Genomic DNA, 19,932 nt, shown 5'->3' on the forward strand with positions numbered 1-19,932 from the left:
AAGGTAAGAATAGACATAAAATCTTCTGTATTCTATATACCCATTTTTATTTGAACACAGCAGTTTCCTCTTTATAATCCCATAGCGATCAAATGTGTTGGCTTAAAAATACACAATTGAGCCAGCACTTTATTAATAAAAAGTCAACAGTTCCTTTAAAAAAAAAAAGATATCTCCAAAATTGTAAACAGATAGATAATTAAAGGATCTCCTGTTACCTTCATCTATTCCATAGCTTTCTGCAGTGCAATTAAGAGAAAAATCAAACACCGGCTTAGAAAATATTTCTTAAAATGCAAATTACAGTTGGAAAAAAAATGTCCAGTATTCAAAATCCTACACACAGGCATTGTATTTGAAATTTCTGCAAGCCCCCCAAAATACACGATCTATCTTTATGACACCATCTTCATAGCACTGTAGAGGCACAGATTCCGTTCAACTTTACTTGGCATATTATAAAACATTTTAGGATGAGGTTACTGCATTTATCTACTACATGCTATTATAAGCTATGTTTTTCATTAGCAATGGCTAACAATTTTTTAAAAAATCATTCATTCCCTCTCCCTTGCAAGAATATTCTTTTTATTATTATTATTATCCCTGCTTAATCAGCCTGATTAGCACTTGGAAGATGACCTCAAAGGGATACTGAGGCTGTGGGCAAGACCAGACAGTCGTAACCCATCCAAGAAGGCAATAAGAAAACACATCCACGTTGTTGCCAAGAAAACCAAATGGATGTGTCTGCATTACCACTAGGAGTTGTGCTTGGTTCCCAGAATAGTTTTAATTTTGATACTTATGTTTTAAATTGTCTTCTATGGTCATTTCAGATGCAAAGCACAATCTCTCCTCTTAATGTGTGTTTCCCTCCTTTAAAGCAAGCTGAGATTTTTCCATTATGCCAGCACTTTGGAAATTGGGTTTTGATTTTACTAACATTTACTTGTTTATTTATATCTAGCAATAGCAACAGCACTTAGACTTATACACCACTTCACAGTGCTTTACAGCCCTCTCTAAGCGGTTTATGGAGTCAGCCTATTTGCCCCCAACAATCCGGGTCCTCATTTTACCAACCTCAGGAGGATGGAAGGCTGAGTCAACCTTGAGCTGGTCAGGATCGAACTGCTGGCAGGGAGTTAGCCTGCAATACTGCATTCTAACCACTGCACCACCACTACTCTTACAGTGAGGGAAAATCAGCAAGGGATCAAATACTTCTTTCCCTCATTGTATATCCTGCCTTTATTATTTTTACCAACAACCTAAGGCAGCATACCTATCCAACACATCTTCCTACTCTTATTTTCCCCACAACAACAACCTGTGTGGTGAGTCAGAATGAGAGGAAGTGACTGGTCCAAAGTCACCCAGCTGGCTTTCATGCTTGAGGCAGATCTAGAAGTGGTGATTGGCCAGCCAGAATTCCTAAGGAGGGACTAGAACTCGCTGTCTCCTGGTGATGGGCCCAAAGTCACTCAGCTGGCTTTCATGGCTAAGGTGGGATTCGAACTCATGGTTTTCTGCTTTCTAGCCTGGTACCTTAACCACGAGACCAAACTGGATCTCATTTTCAATCATCAACATAAACATATAGGAAAACACTGAAAATGAAGGTGAAATTTTCCCGCCTTTTCCTTTTCTTAATGCACCAAAGTGTAAGGTTCTAGAGCCGTGGTGGTGAACCTATGGCACTCGTGCCACAGGCGGCACATGGAGCCGTCTCTGGTGGCACGCGAGCATTGCTGGGCCAAGCTGTTCCCTCCTCCTCTCCGCCCATGCGCAGCTCTCCGCCCATGCGCAGCTCTCCGCGCATGCGCAGTCTGGAAATAGGCGAGAGGCTATAAAAGGAGCAACTTTCAGCAGAAGCAACGTTTGCTGCAGACAGCGAGAGAGCGAGACAACGAGGGTCGGAGCGGACAGCGAGCAAGTGAGCACGAGCCGACAGCTCGGGGGCCACACCCACCCAATGGGCCGCACCCACCCGGCACCCGGCGATGCATAAGTGGGTTTTCGGTTGCAGTTTGGGCACTCGGTCTCTAAAAGGTTCACCACCACTATCCTAGAGGGAAAGCACACTTACACTTCTTGTGGGTAAGACACAGCATAGTGCCTGAACTGAAACACCAAATTACTAGCCGTTTCCCATCTGGCCAACAATCCAAAATTCGCCTCTCTCAGTTGTTTCTATGGACCTGTGTTTCTAGGTTTACTATTTCAAAAATAAATAACAATCCCCAGTGGGGATTCAAGTAGACTTAAACCTTTTGTTTTTCAGTTTCTAGGTCCAAAAGGATGCCTCCCAGATATTCTTGATTAAAAATAGCTCTTACAACTATGTTTATTGACTCCATCAGGGTCCAGAGTGAAAGAAGGATGACTTACTTGAAGGCATGGTATACGTATCTTCTTCATCTATGATCTCTGCATAGTCATCTGTTTCTGAAATGAAATAATTGGGAGAATCTGAAGGAAATGACCATATTATGAAACAGAATAACAAGACTGGGGGGGGTATGTGTGTGTGCGCACACACACACACATACCCACATACAGAGAGAGAGAGTGTTTTTCTATCCAAAACCCCAAATCTGCAACCTTTTCACCTCCCCATATCTCCATCTGCCATCATGATTCAATCTCCCCAGACGAGATTAACGCAGGGACATGAAGATGACCTCATTCCCACCTACATTACGTAACCAAGAGTTTTTTTTTTTTTTTCAGGGACTAGAGACAAACTGAATACATCTTTATGATCAGGAGACAGTTCCCCTATTTAGAGGCAGGAGTCAAAACATGAGTAATCCCGTCGGAACAGTCAACACAAATTTTCTGTTAAAAGAAATTCACAATAAAGCAATGGATGAGAGAATTTGCAGGGGTGGAGTGGAAGATCATAGACAAACCAGACCGAACTTGTCATTCAGCTGAACATTTGAGCCCAAAATAGCAATGTCTGTGATGTTCTTTTTTTTTAATTTCTTTATAAAAAAGAGATGAGGAGTGTCTGGACATAGCTGGTCCTTCTCAAGGCCTTGAAGACTTGGTTTTGTGTTTGAGGATGGGGTCCTGATGATGTGGGTGAGCCCATGTCTTGATTCCATTAACTCAGGGGGTCTTCAAACTTGGCCCTTATATGACTTGTGGACTTCAACTCCCAGAATTCCTCAGCCAGTATGCCACGCTGGCTGAGGAATTCTGGGAGTTGAAGTCCATGAGTCATAAAAGGGCCAAGTTTGAAGACCCCTGCATTAACTGTGATGAATGATTATTAATTGTTGCTGTTGGTCGTATTTCTCAGCTGCTAATTTATGACATTTAAAATTGTGTTACGTTGCTTTTATTCCTTTGTTATGTACTGTTACCCACCGAGAGTAATGAGCAGCTACACCAATTTAACCAATCAAGTTATTTAAAGGGTTATCTATGTATTACAAGTCTGCTCTTAACAAATTCTAACTATTTCAATATTATTGTCTAATTCTATCCTCGCTCCATCCCCAGTATTTTCATCTAGATTTAGCTTTTATTATGCAAAGAAATTAGCTTTATGTGCATTGAGCTGTCATTCCGGCTAGAAATCTGTCTGTCTGTCTGTCTGTCTGTCTGTCTGTCTATCTATCTATCTATCTATCTATCTATCTATCTATCTATCTATCTATCTATCTATCTATCTATCTATCTATCTGCTAAAATATGCTAAACATTCATAAAACACCCAAAACTGTAGTTTCGCTTCTGCTCTGAATTGCTAGCTCTTCGCTGTCATCTAAGCCAGAGTCTCCAATCTTTCACAGTTGGTGCACCGTAGGCAAAGGAAGGAGAAGCATTTAACATGCGCCAGTACATGCGCACACAAATGGGGCGGTGCTGGCGCCTGCATGACGCTAGCGGTGCCCTGTTTTTGGAGGCCGGTGCCCCGTTTTCACTACCCAATGCCGTTTTTGCTGCATAGCACTTTTGTGTAGCAGCAGTGCTACTGCAAGTGGGCCTGAGTGCACGCACACATATCCACGCACTGGCCAGCCTGTCCCGCGACCCACTGGCTAGCAGGCCACGGCCCACAGGTTGGCAACCCCTGATCTAAGCCCTGACAGCACTTGAGTTTAAATAAGCCCTTCCTTCCTCTCATGAACAGGATTGTGTTGGTACACTTGTAAGATTTCCCACGTAGATAATTTAAAAAGTTAAAAAAAAGGCAGTATTCCAAGGGAAAAAAGAACAAGAAACTGCTATCCTTGAACTGGGAAAAACTAGTGAAAATTACTCTCTTCAGCAGCTTTGCTAAATTATTGGAATTAACTCAAGAAGTATGGAAAAGTCCAGGAAAAAAGGCTTTGCTTCAGAATTTAGATCCTCTCCAAGAAAAGGTTGATTGTTTTAGTCTTAAATAGCATCCCTTAGTAGCTTCTTCTCCTCTGTGTGATAGTTAACCCTATTGTCTCTCATTTCTATAATGGAAATTGGCATAACTTCTTCGGGCTATTTCCCAAAGGACTGCATTTTCTGCATTAATTTCTGGTGAGTTGAAATCTCCTTTCAAAACAAGAGGTTCTGCTGAGGCTCATTAATTAGAGCAGTTTGTAACGAAGCTGGCCTGTAGTTTTATAGATCCAATCTCTATGGAGATCCTCAGTCATCCAGATCATGGTTGTCCCAAAGGTGCTTCTTCCAAGAAGCAACTGGACCATCTTCTTGGCTTTTCCTTCAAGACGTTTCGCTTCTCATCCAAGTTTTATAAATCAGGTTTCATACATTCTTTTGGCTTCGATGCCACTCAGTTTAGGAAAATTCATAGTGGCTTGCATTCACCAATATAGGGAATGTATCGAAACTAATCAAGGAGAGAAGAAACCTAGAACTAAGGAGAAATTTTCTGACAATGAGAATAATTAACCAGTGGAAAAAGTTGCCTCCAGAAGTTGTGTGTACTTCATCACTGGAGGTTTTTAAGAAGAGATTGGACAACCATTTGTCTGAAATGGTGTAGGGCAGTGGTTCTCAACCTGTGGGTCGGGACCCCATTTGGGGTCAAAAGACCATTTCACGGGGGTCGCCAAACAACGCAGTCCGCCATTTTCCCCCCCTTTTCCTTAGCTGTGCTACTCCCTTTTATTCTATTGGCTTTTGAAAGCCAATAGAATAGACTCTCTTGAATAGAATCTCATTCTATTGGCTTTCAAAAGCCAACAGGAATTGTCCAGGCTGTCTCTGCCCTACTGAGCCTGCCAAAAGTCCCATTCTGCAAACGGTGCTGCACCAGTTGAGTAGTCCTCGACTTACGACCAGTTGGGGTCGCAGCATTAAAAAGGTTGAGAACCACTGGTGTAGGGTTTCCTGCTTGAGCAGGGGGTTGGACTAGAAGACCTCCAAGGTCTGGTCCAACTCTGTTATTTTGCGTTTTGTATATGAAGTTAAAAACTTCCATCCAAAGTCCATCATAACAGACATCAGATCCCTGACATCCCCAAACTTTCTCTTAAAAAGCCAGGTCTTCACAACTCTTTGGAAGTCCAACAGGGAAGAAGCAGTCTGGATATCTTTGAGGGCTTTTTTATAATAAAGTTTAATTTAGAGAAGGGCTCTCCAAAGTTGGCAACTTTAAAACCTGTGGGCTTCAACCCCCGGAATTCCCCAGTCGGGCAGTTCTGGAAGTTGCGGAATTCTGGGAGTTGAAGTTCACTAGTCTTAAAGTGGCCAGGTTTGGAGACCCCTGTTTTAGAGCAGTAGTTCTTAACCTGGGCGATATTGCCCCCCAGGGGGCGATTTCACTTTTCAGGGGGGCAATGGAACAAAAAGGGGTGACACGGGGGCGAAGGACAGAAAAGGGGGCGATATGGGGGCGATGGAGCGAGAAGTTTTGAGGACACTTCTGAGGCTTTTTCGTACAGTGAATCGCTGTATATCTGTTGGAGGGGGGAGCGCTTCTTTCGAAACATCCCATGCTGAGTGGCTCTGTAAAATATTTTGTATTGTACTTTTCTAGCGTGCACTCCAGTTCGATATTATATTTTCTTTGTTTCTTTTTAATCCTTTTTACAGCGTGCGTGACTATATATATACTTTCCTCGAATCTTAATTTTAGTTTCAGAGTTTTTGTCTTGAAATTCTTAGTTCCTGCATTGCGGTTTGTTCTTATGCCCTTTTTATATTTCTTTTTGCGTCTTAAATTTCACTTGTAATTCAATCATTAAAGGTTACTGTTTTTCTTTTCGGGCATTTCACTTTCTTGCAATTGAATTTTGTTTTCAGTGGTCACTACATTTAAGTGTCTTGAATAAAGAAGATAATAATGAAATACATGTATCACGAAGTTTGGGAATAAAGTGACGGGTGGCACCAAAATTTCTTCACACAGTTGAGATATGGGAAAAAAACTGGAAATAAATTATTTGCATCGATATGTCCTGATGACAATTTAAAAAAAAAACAAAAAAAAAGTGTTTGGATAAATTGAAGAATTATTTCCTATGTTGTGATTGAGAGGGGGGCGATGACAACTTCCTCATTGGCTCAAGGGGGCGATTCATTCAAAAAGGCTAAGAACCACTGTTTTAGAGTTACACCTTGTAGTTACAGCCTTTCCTGGGCCAAGAAGCTCTGCTCACAGTCACTTGTGCCCTAGTTACCTCCCATACAGACCATTGTAATGTGGTTCATGTGACATTGTCCTTGAAGAGGATCCAGAAGATAAATTGGCCCAGGCTCTGAAGGCTAAAACGGTAGTTCTCGACTTACTACAGTCTGTTTAGTGACAGTTCAAAAAAAAAATGAACGTTTTTCACACTCACAATGGCTGCAGCATCTCCAGGGTCACATGGTCAAAATTCAGACACTTAGCAACTGACTCATATTTATGACGGTTGGAGTGTCCAAGGGCCATGCCATGGGATCCCCTTCTGCGACCTTCTAACAAGCCAACTCAATGGGGAAGAACCATATTACCAACAACTCCATTGATTCACTTAACCGATGTGGCAAGAAACGTCATAAAACGGGGCAAAATTCACCTCACAAATGTCTCGCTTAGCAACAGAAATTTTGGACTCAACTGTAGTCGTAAGTTGAGGACTACCTGTATTTGGCATTTGACAAAGAAATCCTGAAATAAAATTGCTTGCACAATAAATTCCGCACAATACAAAGCGTGTAGGCTTCCCAGGTAAGAATATTAGATTGTTAAATGATAAGATACTTTTCCTGGCAAACTAAAAATTCTTTCTCCCTCTCTCTGCCTCTATAATACTTTTGAATTATTTAAATTTTACTTAATTTAATGAAACCTCTCTATACAGTACATGCTATGAATAGGAATTGTGTGTAGGCATTTACCTAGTTCGATTATTTAATTGGTTTATCTAATTTTTTTATAGTCTCCCTCTAATTGAGTTTATTGTTCTTTTTTTTTCCTTTTTAAGTTTTGGGAAAACAACGTGGAAAGGCACACGTAGGAGATGCAGAATCAATTTTAACCAATTTTAAAAAAAAATACTGTAACTCAGTTTTTCTCAACCTTGACAATTTTAAGGCATGCGGACTTCAACTCCCAGAATTCCACAGCCAGCATTGCTGGCTGTGGAATTCTGGGAGTTGAAGTCCACATGCCTTGAAATTGTCAAGGTTGAGAAACACTGCGTGTAACTCGTTTTAGCAGGCATTTTCAACAGATTAAGAGATGTTTCTTAAAGCCAGACATTCTGAGCTATTTCAGGAGAGGCTTTTCTCATAATATGATTTTTTTTTTTTTTTTTTGCTTCAGGCATCAACGCTTCAAAAGTTGCAAATGTTTCAATCTTGAGTGCTTGAGGGAGGAGAAAGAAGCTCCCAGACTTTAAAGAAAATGCTAATACTATAAATCGGAGGGAAGGAGGCGATACTGATTTATCTACATCCCCCCCTTGAGTTCCTTTTTTAAATGTTTCCCATCTACTATAAAACTCTTTTATACCAAGGAAGACAGTCCTAGGATGCTGTTAAATTTGAGACAAGTGGCCATTTTTAACCTTAATAATAATAATAATAGTAGTAGTAAAGTTGGAAGGGACCTTGGAGGTCATCTAGTCCAACCCCCTGCTCAGGCAGGAAACCCTACACCATTTCGGACAAATGACTGTCCAGTCTCTTCTTAAAAACTTCCAGTGTTGGAGCATTTACTGCTTCTGGAGGCAGCTGTTCCACTGATTAATTGTTCTCACTGTCAGGAAGTTTCTCCTTAGTTCTAGGTTGCTTCTCTCCTTGATTAGTTTCCACCCGTTGCTTCTTGTCCTGCCTTCAGGTGCTTTGGAAAATAGCTTAATTCCCTCTTCTTTATGGCAGCCCCTGAGATATTGGAATACTGCTATCATGTCCCCCCTTGTCCTTCTCTTCGTTAAACTAGACATACCCAATTCTCGCAACCGTTCCTTATATGTTTTAGCCTCCAGTCCCCTAATCATCTTTGTTGCTCTTCTCTGTACTCTTTCTAGAGTCTCAACATCTTTTTTACATCGTGGTGACCAAAACTGGATGCAGTATTCCAAGTGTGGCCTTACCAAGGCATTGAAGAGTGGTATTAATACTTCACGTGATCTTGATTCTATCCCTCTGTTAATGCAGCCTAGCACTGTGTTGGCCTTTTTGGCAGCTGCAGCACACTGCTGGCTCATATTTAAGTGATTGTCTACTAGGACTCCGAGGTCCCTCTCACAGTTACTACTATTGAGCATGGTGCCACCTATGCTGTACTTGTGCATTTGGTTTTTCTTGCCTAAATGTAGAACCTTGCTTTTTTCACCATTGAATTTCATTTTGTTAGTTAGTGCCCAGTGTTCAAGTCTGTCCAGATCCTTCTGTACCTGAAGCCTGTCTTCTGGAGTGTTGGCTATTCCTGCCAGCTTGGTGTCATCTGTAAGCTTCATTGCCAAAGCTTTAAAAACTCATCCTACGTAACTGTAGAGCAGTGGTTCTCAACCTGTGGGTCGGGACCCCATTTGGGGTCGAACGACCATTTCACGGGGGTCGCCAAACAACGCAGTCCGCCATTTTTTCCCCCTTTTCCTTAGCTGTGCTACTCCCTTTTATTCTATTGGCTTTTGAAAGCCAATAGAATAGACTCTCTTGAATAGAGTCTAATTCTATTGGCTTTCAAAAGCCAATAGGAATTGTCCAGGCTGTCTCTGCCCTGCTGAGCCCGCCAAAAGTCCCATTCTGCAAACGGTGCTGCACCAGTTGAGTAGTCCTCGACTTACGACCGGTTGAGTAGTCCTCGACTTACGACCGGGTTCGGGGTCGCGGCATTAAAAAGGTTGAGAATCACTGCTGTAGAGTTAAGGCAGATCAGGGCCAGGTTAAGGAAGCAACTTCACCTCTGGATACACAGAGTTTTCGCCAGCTAGTATTTCGGATGGTCTAACTCAAGTGTTTCTCAACCTTGACCATTTTAAGGCATGTGGACTTCAACTCCCAGAATTCCACAGCCAGCGTTGCTGGCTGTGGAATTCTGGGAGTTGAAGTCCACATGCCTTAAAATGGTCAAGGTTGAGAAACACTGGTCTAACTGAAGTTAGGCTGACAAGCACCCCAATTTTTGATAACGTGACTGCTAGAGCCTTGCAACGGCTGAAAAACTTTAAAGACCGGTATCGGTATCACCCTGTTCAACTTTGCAAGAACGTTGAACGGCGGCTGAACAAAGGGGTGTGTAACTCAAGGACTACCCCTAATCAGTTTCTCCCAATTTAAGCCAGACCGGCAAAGGCCCGGGACAATCCCAGAAGCCGCAAGTAACAATCACTAGAGATGATTCAATTCAGGCTCAGAGAAACAACCGGGATATTTACTTATTAATGGGGTGAGGAAAGAGGCATGTTCTAAGGCAGGGGCTCTTCAAACTTGGCCCTTGGATGACTTGTGGACTTCAACTCCCAGAATTCCTCAGCCAGCCTCCATTTTGTTTGCTAGATTTAAGACAGGGGTCTTCAAACGTGGCCCTTGGATGACTTGTGGACTTCAACCCCCAGAATTCCTCAGCCAGCCTCCATTTTGTTTGCTAGATTTAAGACAGGGGTCTTCAAACGTGGCCCTTGGATGACTTGTGGACTTCAACTCCCAGAATTCCTCAGCCAGCCTCCATTTTATTTGCTAGATTTAAGACAGGGGTCTTCAAACATGGCCCACTGTGTTGGCCTTTTTGGCAGCTGCAGCACACGGCTGGCTCATATTTAAGTGATTGTCCACTACTAGATCCCTCTCACAGTTACTACTATTGAGCAAGGTACCCCCTATACTGTACCTGTGCATTTGGTTTTTCTTGCCTAAATGTAGAACCTTGCTTTTTTCACCATTGAATTTCATTTTGTTAGATAGCGCCCAGTGTTCAAGTCTGTCCAGATCCTCCTGTATGCTAAGCCTATCTTCTGGAGTGTTGGCTATTCCTGCCAGCTTGGTGTCGTCTGCAAATTTGATGAGTTCCCCATCTATCCCCTCGTCCAGATCGTTGATGAAGAGATTGAAGAGCACTGGGCCCAGAACAGAGCCCTGGGGCACCCCACTACACACTTCCCTTGTCTCTTTTTTTTAAAGGAAGCACGTCCCATGTTGTGGCATTGTATGACTCTGGCATGGCAGGACCTGTCTGAATAATCTGAATAAGTGTAAGGCTGGGATGAGTTGGCTTCATTGCAAACAACGAAAGTGGCAAACGAGTTATTGAGGTCGCAAGCAGTACATTATCACACACACAAATTGTTAATAAAAAGTAACCACATATTACCGTCCCCACTAATTTCATCTGTTGGTCCCGGGTAGCATGCAAAAAAAGAGAGAAAGCGGAAGGTAAAAAGCCGGGGAAGGGACAGAGGAGGAGAAAAAAGGGGGAAGAAACGAGAAAATACAGCATTAAAATCACAAGTAAGCAAAAGAGAATAAAAAACAAATTGCTACAAGTCATATACATGCCCAGGTTTGAGGAAATGTGACAAAGCAGTGATAATTCAGGTACTTATTGGGATCCAATAGTGTATTTCGATACAGCAATCACAGCGGGCAGGCAGCGGTCAACACACTAATTTTAGTACAATTTGGAGAGAAAAATGAGGCCACTGTTTTTTTTTTCTTTCTCCATTGTAGCCTCTCTCCTCCCTTGACAAGAGTTATTCTACTGTATGATTTAGTAGATATTCTACTAAATGTCAATGAAATAAAAGTTGCCAGCCTAGGGAGATGGGATTGAATTAAGTTTGAAAGTTGTTAAAGAAACTGACATTTACTGAAAATGGTTTCCCCCCCCCCCATATAGACCCACAAGAAAAATATATCCTTCCATAACCCAGTTTTAGGTAAATCACAACAGTTTTGGGGACATACTATGTGACATTTCCATTTAATTTCTGAAGCTTTTCTGGGTGGACCCAAGGTTGTACGTTAAAAAACGATTCTTTATTTTATCTTTATTTTATTAAAGAAATTTATACGGCTGCCCGACTCATTCGTGCGATTCTGGGCAGCTTACAGAGATAAAACCCCAATATAGAAACCAATAAACTTCCAAAGCCTTTTGCCACGACAATCAGTCCCAGCCACTTTATGGGCTCTGCATCACACTGGGGTCCCCAGGCCTGTCGGCAGAACCCTGTTTCAGGGCCTTTTGAAAAAGCATCCAAGGGGGGAACAATCAAATATAGGTAGTCCTCGATTTACAACAGTTCAATTCAGTGACCAATTGAAGTTACAAAGGCATTGGGAAAAATAAAGCGACTTATCGCCATTTTTCACACTTACAACCGCTGCAGCATCCCACGGTCACGTGATCAAAATTCAAATGCTTTGGCAACCGGCTCATATTTATGACGGCCGCAGCATCCGTGTGTGTGTGTGTGTGTGTGTGTGTCAAGTGATCCCCTTTTGCTACCTTCTGACAAGCCAAGTCAGATTCATTTAACAACCTAACTTCATAACTGTAGGGATTCACTTTAACAACTGTGGCAAGGAAGGTGGGGCAAAACTCACTTAACAAAGGTCTCATTTAGCGGTGTACATTTTGGGCTCAATTGCGGCTGTAAGTTGAGGACCATCTGTACTGTATTTGGCTTTCTTCCTCAAATTTATTTCATCGATACAAACCGATAGGCCTGAGTTTTCAAAGGGACGGGGTCAGAGACGTCCAAACTTAGCAACTGTTAAGTCCTGTGGACTTCAACTCCCAGAATCCCCCAGCCCGCCATGCTGAAGTCCACAGAGCTTAAAGTTGCCCAAGTTGGATACCCCTGGACTAGATGATAAAGTCTTCCCATCGTAATGCCTACGTATCTTTTAGATTTGTAGACATTTAGGACTTCGCTATATCGTACAGCTGCTGCACTAAGACACACAGTTGCTTCTCATGCCAGGGGTTCATGCATTGGCCCAAGCAGGCTACCAAGTTAAAAAAAAAAAAAAAATGGAGGGTTTCCTTCACAGTAATTATTCATAGGTTTGCAGCAGCACCACCAAAGTTCCACCTTTGCAATAGTAATAGGAAATATTTCCTAGGACTCCAGTGAACAATTGGGAACAAAAAAAAAACCCAAACTGAACAAGGTGGCAGGCAGGCAGATTCAAAATTTCCGCAGCCTAATTTTTTAGGTTCTTAGAATTTTATTTACAATTTTTACTGTAGCCTGGAGGGAACATGGTTATTAATGCACAGCTGTTGAACTAATCAGGCAAGCTAAGGAAAGAGCAAGGCAATAATACCCTTAGCCGGTGATTCATGTGAACACAAGACAAAAGGGACAAAGGGTCTGGCTCTCTTTACTTTATGTTGACAGTGACTGACTCCTTTATCGAGAAGCAGAAAACAAAAAGGGAGAGAGAACAAAAGTTGTCAGAACATCTGCAAGCAGCGAACACAAGCCAGCACAAGATCAAGAGGGCAGCCCGTTAGTTGGAACCAATCGTTTATCTGTATAATATTTGTGTTTATCTGTTGTTACAGGAGCGCACCTTTTACTCCCGCTTGGCTTTCTGAAAAGCAGGTGAGCCAAGAAGAGCCCTTAAAAACTTTAAAAGTCTGCCATCCCTTTCTGAAGTGTAACCAGAATAAGACATTTTGAAATATAAACTATATAACAGCTCATGCAGTTCATCTCACTCTGGAATTTCATATGGATGCATATAAAACTAAAGAACTGATGCAAACATTTTTACATATCGTAAGTTTTAATACAGGATTATTTAACTGATTGGGAACTGCCAGAGTTGATTATAAGAGGGAGGAACGGAGGAAGTTCACTCTAAACTACTTTAATAGTTTTTGGAGGAAATGGTGTCTCAAAAAGCTCCTTAATAGAATAAGGCAGTCTCAATTCAGCGACTGGACAACTTATACTTGGCTCGTTCATTAAACCAAATTATTTCCCCATCATTCTCGTGCTCAAACCTGACCAAACTGGTGCTAGATCCTACCGCCGGCACACGATAATAAACAAATTATTTTGATCTAGACAAAATAAGGCAAGGAAGATGAATAGGAAGGGCAGACACACAGAAAGAACAGTGGGAAACTGTTCCAACCATTCTGCTAAATCAGGACAAATAATATTTGAACAAAAGAGTCGGAAAAAAAGCTAAACTCTATTCGGGGGAGAGGAAGGATGGCATCAGAGTTCAACTCTGATTGTTGGGGGCAATGTAAAATATATATATATATACATTGCTTACTGGTGTACACCGCTTAGAGAGTGCTTGCACTTAAAGCGTTATATAAGTCTCATAAATAAATAAATAAACTTCTCTCTGCCTGATTGATAAGATGTCCACTATCTGGACTGACAGAAATAACAGCATGATAAATTTAATCCACACCTTTCATTTGAGCCTGGTTCAGTTTATTACTTTGTGAACTGCTAGGAAAATGCCCCATGATGCTACAGTCACATTCTGCCAAAGAAATCAACTCATGTCCAAACTTATATGCTTGCAACTTTCACTTAGAACGTGCCATAAAACCTATTGTTGTTGCCAAGTTCTACAACCAAACCCTTCCATTTGATTTCAATTGATGAAGCCCGCAATTAGATCTTTGAAACCAAACACTTCTTGGTCTATAATATTTGCCCATTGAATCGGAGCGCTAGATGTTGGTTGGCTACCTGCCACGGAGGGTTCGGAAGATCCCTGCGCTGGCATGGGATTGGGACTAACGATCTCTTAAGATCCCGATTCTTGGATTCTAATTGTGGGAAAAGAGGGGCAGATCAATAGGCAGGTAGCCATAAATAAAATATAAATCATTTATAGAAGAAAACAACAGAACGTTGGCTTGTCAACTCTAAGTCACAGCTGAAATCGTTCAGACATAGTGCCATTAATCTACCTTAAACAATCACATTTGTTAGCAGCTTCAAACAATAGCGGTTCATAAAGAGCCATTGAATGTAGAAGGCATCTCCATTTATATCGGCTTCCCAATGGTCTCTAATCATCGGAGGATGAACTACAGTTTGCATACAACAGGGGTCTTCAAACTTGGCCCTTTTATGACTTGTGGACTTCAACTCCCAGAATTTCTCAGCCAGGCACGGGTGCCTGGCTGAGGAATTCTGGGAGTTGAAGTCCACAAGTCATAAAAGGGCCATGTTTGAAGACCCCCTGGCATACAACTTTATTCATAACCGAGATGGGGCTTTAATAAGAGGCTGGAAAGTCATTTTTTCCCCCTTCCCTTTCACTGGTTTTCTGGGGGAGAAGGACCATTGAATAGAAAGGGAAAAGACTAGAGTGGTTCAGTAAATAATGGTGTTGCACTAGGACAGGGGTAGACAACCTTGGCTCTTTTATGACTCGTGGACTTCAACTCCCAGAATTCCTGAGCCAGCATGGCTCAGCTTGGAAACCTCTCCCTTTCCCCTCAGCATGGCTGGCTCAGGAATTCTGGGAGTTGAAGTCCACGAGTCATAAAAGAGCCAAGGTTGCCTACCCCTGGTCCAGTGTCTTGTAATGTAGGAGATACCCAGGCCAAGCCTGAGGATGGGGTCAAATGCATCATCAGTCTGGAGTCCCTGCACCCGTTAAGAGTTCTAAGTCCAGCCCCCCCCCGACCATTAATAGTGCAGATTCTTGTGGATAGGTAGCATGAAATAAACCTGTAGTAACTCTATCCTATTTCCTGACTTCTTGCACCTGAAACACACTCTCTGCGGAACTACAATATACAACAGCAACTATTAATTTCTTTTCGAGCCGTTATATTTACCGACGCTTAGGCAGCTTCTCACGTCACGAAGACCTACGTTACATTTTATGTCGAAACGATCCTAAATCCTGTGACTCAGAGCAACGAGACAACTGAATGGCAGGCAATGAAGTCTTAAACCTTTACTTCACAGTCTATCATCTTCTGTCGCCGATCACTAGTCCTACATAACCAGACATACCATGTTTTTTCGTAACAACATGAAAGTTGGAATCTTTTTTTAACAGCTGCTTCTCCTATGTGAGAGCTCCCAATACCTCAGCTGTGAAATTCACCCACGTGAAAACAATCAGCATGCAATACCGTTACTGGCTTTTAATACCAACATTTAGTTAGAAGAAGTTTCAATTAGATTTGCTCGCCGTGTATTTCTTACAAAACCTCACTCTTAACCTTTTTCCTCTCCTTAGGGTTTGCTGGCAGGAAGCGAGTAAAACTCTTTTTAAATAATAATAATAATCAGATATCCTACCTGATACAGATACCGTATGTGACCGTATGCCTTGCTTCTCGTTGTTGGCCAGCCTGTAACACAATAGTTCAAATCTGTGAATGCTCTATGTTCTATACTAGTGTTTTTCAACTTCAATAACTTTGAAGACAGGAGGACTTCAGCTCCTAGAATCCCCCATGCAGCACAGCTGATTGGGGAATTCTGGGAGTTGAAGTTCTCATATCTTCAAATTGCCACAGTTGGGGGGAAATTGTTCTATAGAGTTAAAAAACTAGAGACTGTCCATTGCAGGAGGACATCTACTTAGTTACCAGATTCACTGTGTCTTCTGCAGAGCTAAACTTTGGAAGGAAGAAAAGGATGCTATTATCTTAAATTCATCTCGGAACCAAAAGTACAAGAATTCATTGGAAAATCCCATCTTAAACTCTATCAGATGTTCAAAATGTTAAAAAGCTGAATCAACAAACAACTTCGTAGTTTTGAATTTCTTCTAATTATCTACTATCTAGCAACAGCAATTGGAATTGCATCCATCACTTATATTAAGAAGTAAAAAAAAACCCACTGTCTTTAATTTAAACACGTTATCTGGAAGCTTTATATTCTGAGCTAAATGTAGAGGAGTTATCTATTTTAAGCATGGTTTTACTACTGGACAGAAAAATTTAGCAAACTTTTAAGGTAATTTCATTGTTTAAAAAAATTCTCTCCTAATAACGTTGTTTGTAGCTATAGGGTGTCAAAAGCAAAACATCATTCATATTTTAATAGATAATGGCTATTATATTGTAATATAGTGTATTATATTGTAAGTAAACCAAATTTAATTTGGTAAAATGTAATATGCAAAAATCATGATATAATTCTGTAATCAGCCTGCAGAAAAGCACTATGTATTTAGCTGAAATGACTATAAATGGATGGCTGTGATCTATAAGATAGATCACAGATATAACTCTACAAGCATTGGTCATTTGCTTAATGTATTCATTGTTTGGTCTTCTCATATACTCTGCACACAGCCATTCGGTTTAAACAAAAGAGTAAATATAGACTGAATCTATGAGTTAAGAAAAGACTGGAATACTCAGTGATATTTGGGGATGGACCTCCATCACCTCTGAGCAATTTAACTGAGTTTTCCATCCCTTTTTAAAAAAATTTCTTGAGTTGGTACAGCAAACACAAACAAGGCTACATTTCTTGGACGGATTCTCCAGAGTAGGCATCAGCAACAGACATTCAGCCCTGCCAGCTGCCCAATAGGTATCAGATGCTGATGTTGGCAATAGATAACATAAAACCATGGACATTTAATTTGGTATATAATGTAGGCATCTATTAAGTGTATATGCCATTCATCTCTCTGTTGCAGCAACTCTGGGTGGCTTGCAAAATGATAAAAAAGATAAAGAATACAGAATTTAAAAAGATTAAATAAAAGACTAAAACCCAAGAAGACAAGACACATGGAGATCTTCTCTCTAGCCATCAGCCACCCCCCAGCATAATGCATAAATGAGGGGGTCCTTAGCGTTCTCTGAGCTTGCTTGTTTTCTTGCAGACGTTTCTTTACCTAACTAGGTAACATCATCAGTGCTAGAAGGGAGGGGAAGTTGCAGAGAGGAGGAGGAGGAGGAGGAGGAGGAGGAGGAGGAGGAGGACGACGACGACTGTGGGGTCCTTGGTGCTATCTGAGCTTGCTTGTTTTCTTGCAGACGTTTCTTTACCTAAGTAGGTAACAACATCAGTGCTAGAAGGGAGGGGAAGTTGCAGAGAGGAGGAGGAAGACGAGGACGAGGAGGACGACAACGACGACAATGAGGGCCTTGGTGCTCTCTGAGCTTGTTTGTTTTCTTACAGACGTTTCTTTACCTAACTAGGTAACATCATCAGTGCTAGAAGGGAGGGGAAGTTGCAGAGAGGAGGTGAAGGAGGAAGAGGAGGACAACAACGACTGTGGGGTCCTTGGTGCTCTCTGAGCTTGCTTGTTTTCTTGCAGACGTTTCTTTACCTAACTAGGTAACATCATCAGTGCTAGAAGGGAGGGGAAGTTGCAGAGAGGAGGAGGAGAAGGAGGAGGAGGATGACGACGACTATGGGGTCCTTGGTCCTCTCTGAGCTTGCTTGTTTTCTTGCAGATGTTTTACTACCCTAACTAGTTAACATCATCATTTCAACCCAGAGCTGCTGATATTCCCCTTCATAAAGCATAAAGCATTATCATGGGCCCAGATTTCTTTGGCAAATGGGGTCTGGAGTGGGCCTCTTCCGCTGGAGTGAGTGGGACGGGCCAATCCCATTGAGGCAAGATGCGTCCTCAGATGATTGAATTAGATCTCATTTTGGTTTCCAGTGCAAAAGGAAGGCAAAATGAGCCGGCATTAAACCCATACAGGTAATCCTCGACTTACAACAGTTCGCTTAATGGCCGTCAAAAGTTACAACGGCCCCGAAAAAAGTGACCTCTGATCGTTTTTCACACTTGCGACCATTGCAGCATCCCCTTAGTCACATGACTAAAATTCAGATGCAGTGTCCAGGGGTCATGTGAGGCAAAACTCACTTAACAAATGCTTCACTTAGCAACAGAAATGTTGGGTTCAATTGTGGTCATTAAGTCGAAAACTACCTGTACACACATGTAGTTTACCTAACAATGGAGAATATAAAAATTGTAGCACATACTGCAACCGTTTCTTATATTTCCATTTTTATTTTATTTTTTAGTATTACCCCCTATCTAAAACTGGTTCTCTTGGGTTCTGAAGCAAAAGGCAAAATCAAGCTATGTTACCAAAATCCTTTTAGCAATAGAAACTGAGGTCTGGATGCAAAGTTCTCTGTGTGCAAAGTCTTCATTCTTACACACTGAACTAGGTATGGGCCTTCCCTTATGCTCAACATTTGCAACTGCTTACAAATTGGAGACTTCAGAGTATAAATCAACATAATAATGTATTCAGTTTAATGCTTTAAACTTCCAACAAAAACATTCAAACTTACTTTGGTATGGATGGTAAAGCTCTTTCGCCTTCTAAACGAAGAGGAAAAAAAAAACATGTTTATTGCCCCATATTAATAAATACATACATAAGTCACTGAAATTGTTTATAGTTATTGTGATGGAGGGGAAAGTCATTTCTTTATATATTTTTCTTTTTCTTTATTCTTTTCCTTTCTTTCCTATTTTTTTCTGCACTTTCTAGTTTTACATTTATTCTTTTATTAGCTTGTACCCGTTTTTATTTCTGCTGCTATAATTTTTAATAATAGCAAGGTTGGATTTCTAACAACAGGATTAAAATTAGAATCCCTTTTCACATATGGGCAATTTGGAGCAATCAATACATCTCAGCCTAATTCCTTCCCCATGGTCTCTGTGATGGGGACAGAAGAATCAAGAACACTTCACTAACTCTCTGGAGGAGGAGATTCACATACAAACATAAACAAAATTATATCTGAGCAGTTAATGTCAGTGTCAAGAAGAGAATTTCCCACACAATTACAGACCCAAACAAAACTATGAACTAAACAAGAAATAGACAAATCATGGGCAGAAAAAAAGAGAATTGTGGGCACCAATTGTTATTCAATAAGCGAGTGACACGTAAGTGTTATCATTTACAGAATTACGGTATTACCGTAACTACTGGAATAGCTGCTTTACTTTGTCTTTATATAGTCTCTTGCAGAAATTGTATGTGTTTTTATCTAGTTATATTGTAAGAGAACTGCTATGTTAGTCAACGATCAGGACCCTGGTCACACTTTTTTACACTATCAAATGTTATTTAAAATAACCCACAAGCTTAGGTTATGCATCCAAAGAAGCAAGCTGTACTTTAGGAAAATCTGTACCTTTTTAATAAAATTTGCAAATCTGAAGACACGTTACCAGAATCCTGCTGACTTTCATCTCCTGATATATCTGATCAGTTACCCATGCAGAGGTGCTGCCATTAATTTCTTCTCAGTTATAGGGCATCACAAAAAAATGACCACAACAAAAACACTCACACAAAATGTTTTCTCTTACCTTTCTGGGTTCGGATAATAAAAGACTGGGTCGCCCCCGTGACCAGTCGGCAATAGCCGTCTATCAAGTCAGCCATGTTCTCTGCAATGGTTAAGGATGGTGCTGTCACTGTCAGAGGCTACAAGAGAGAGAGGGAGGGAAAAAAATAGTGCACTGAACAAAGAGGCCTTATTGCAGACACAAACATTTAGCACAGCTGCTGAACTATTA

The 19,932-nt window shown here is 41.2% G+C and overlaps 1 protein-coding gene across 17 annotated transcripts in view; it reads right to left on the reverse strand.

The window, feature by feature from the left end:
* Positions 1-19,932, reverse strand: part of PTK2 (protein tyrosine kinase 2) — a 259,759-nt gene that overhangs the window by 85,826 nt on the left and 154,001 nt on the right. For 6 of the 17 annotated variants that reach the window (XM_039334574.1, XM_039334565.1, XM_039334576.1 and 3 more), the window contains 7 exons: positions 19,723-19,840; positions 18,687-18,717; positions 15,696-15,748; positions 12,724-12,807; positions 10,763-10,780; positions 2,395-2,451; positions 219-239 (listed from right to left, as the gene is read on the reverse strand). In XM_039334574.1, coding sequence (XP_039190508.1) covers positions 219-239; positions 2,395-2,451; positions 10,763-10,780; positions 12,724-12,807; positions 15,696-15,748; positions 18,687-18,717; positions 19,723-19,840 — 382 coding nt within the window. The remainder of the gene's footprint in view (positions 1-218; positions 240-2,394; positions 2,452-10,762; positions 10,781-12,723; positions 12,808-15,695; positions 15,749-18,686; positions 18,718-19,722; positions 19,841-19,932) is intronic. The other 11 variants (XM_039334577.1, XM_039334572.1, XM_039334573.1 and 8 more) reach the window with 5 other exon arrangements.

This window comes from Crotalus tigris, unplaced genomic scaffold, assembly GCF_016545835.1.
Source record: "Crotalus tigris isolate CLP2741 ecotype Arizona unplaced genomic scaffold, ASM1654583v1 scf7180000017631.5181431, whole genome shotgun sequence".
NCBI classification, from domain to species: Eukaryota; Metazoa; Chordata; class Lepidosauria; order Squamata; family Viperidae; genus Crotalus; species Crotalus tigris.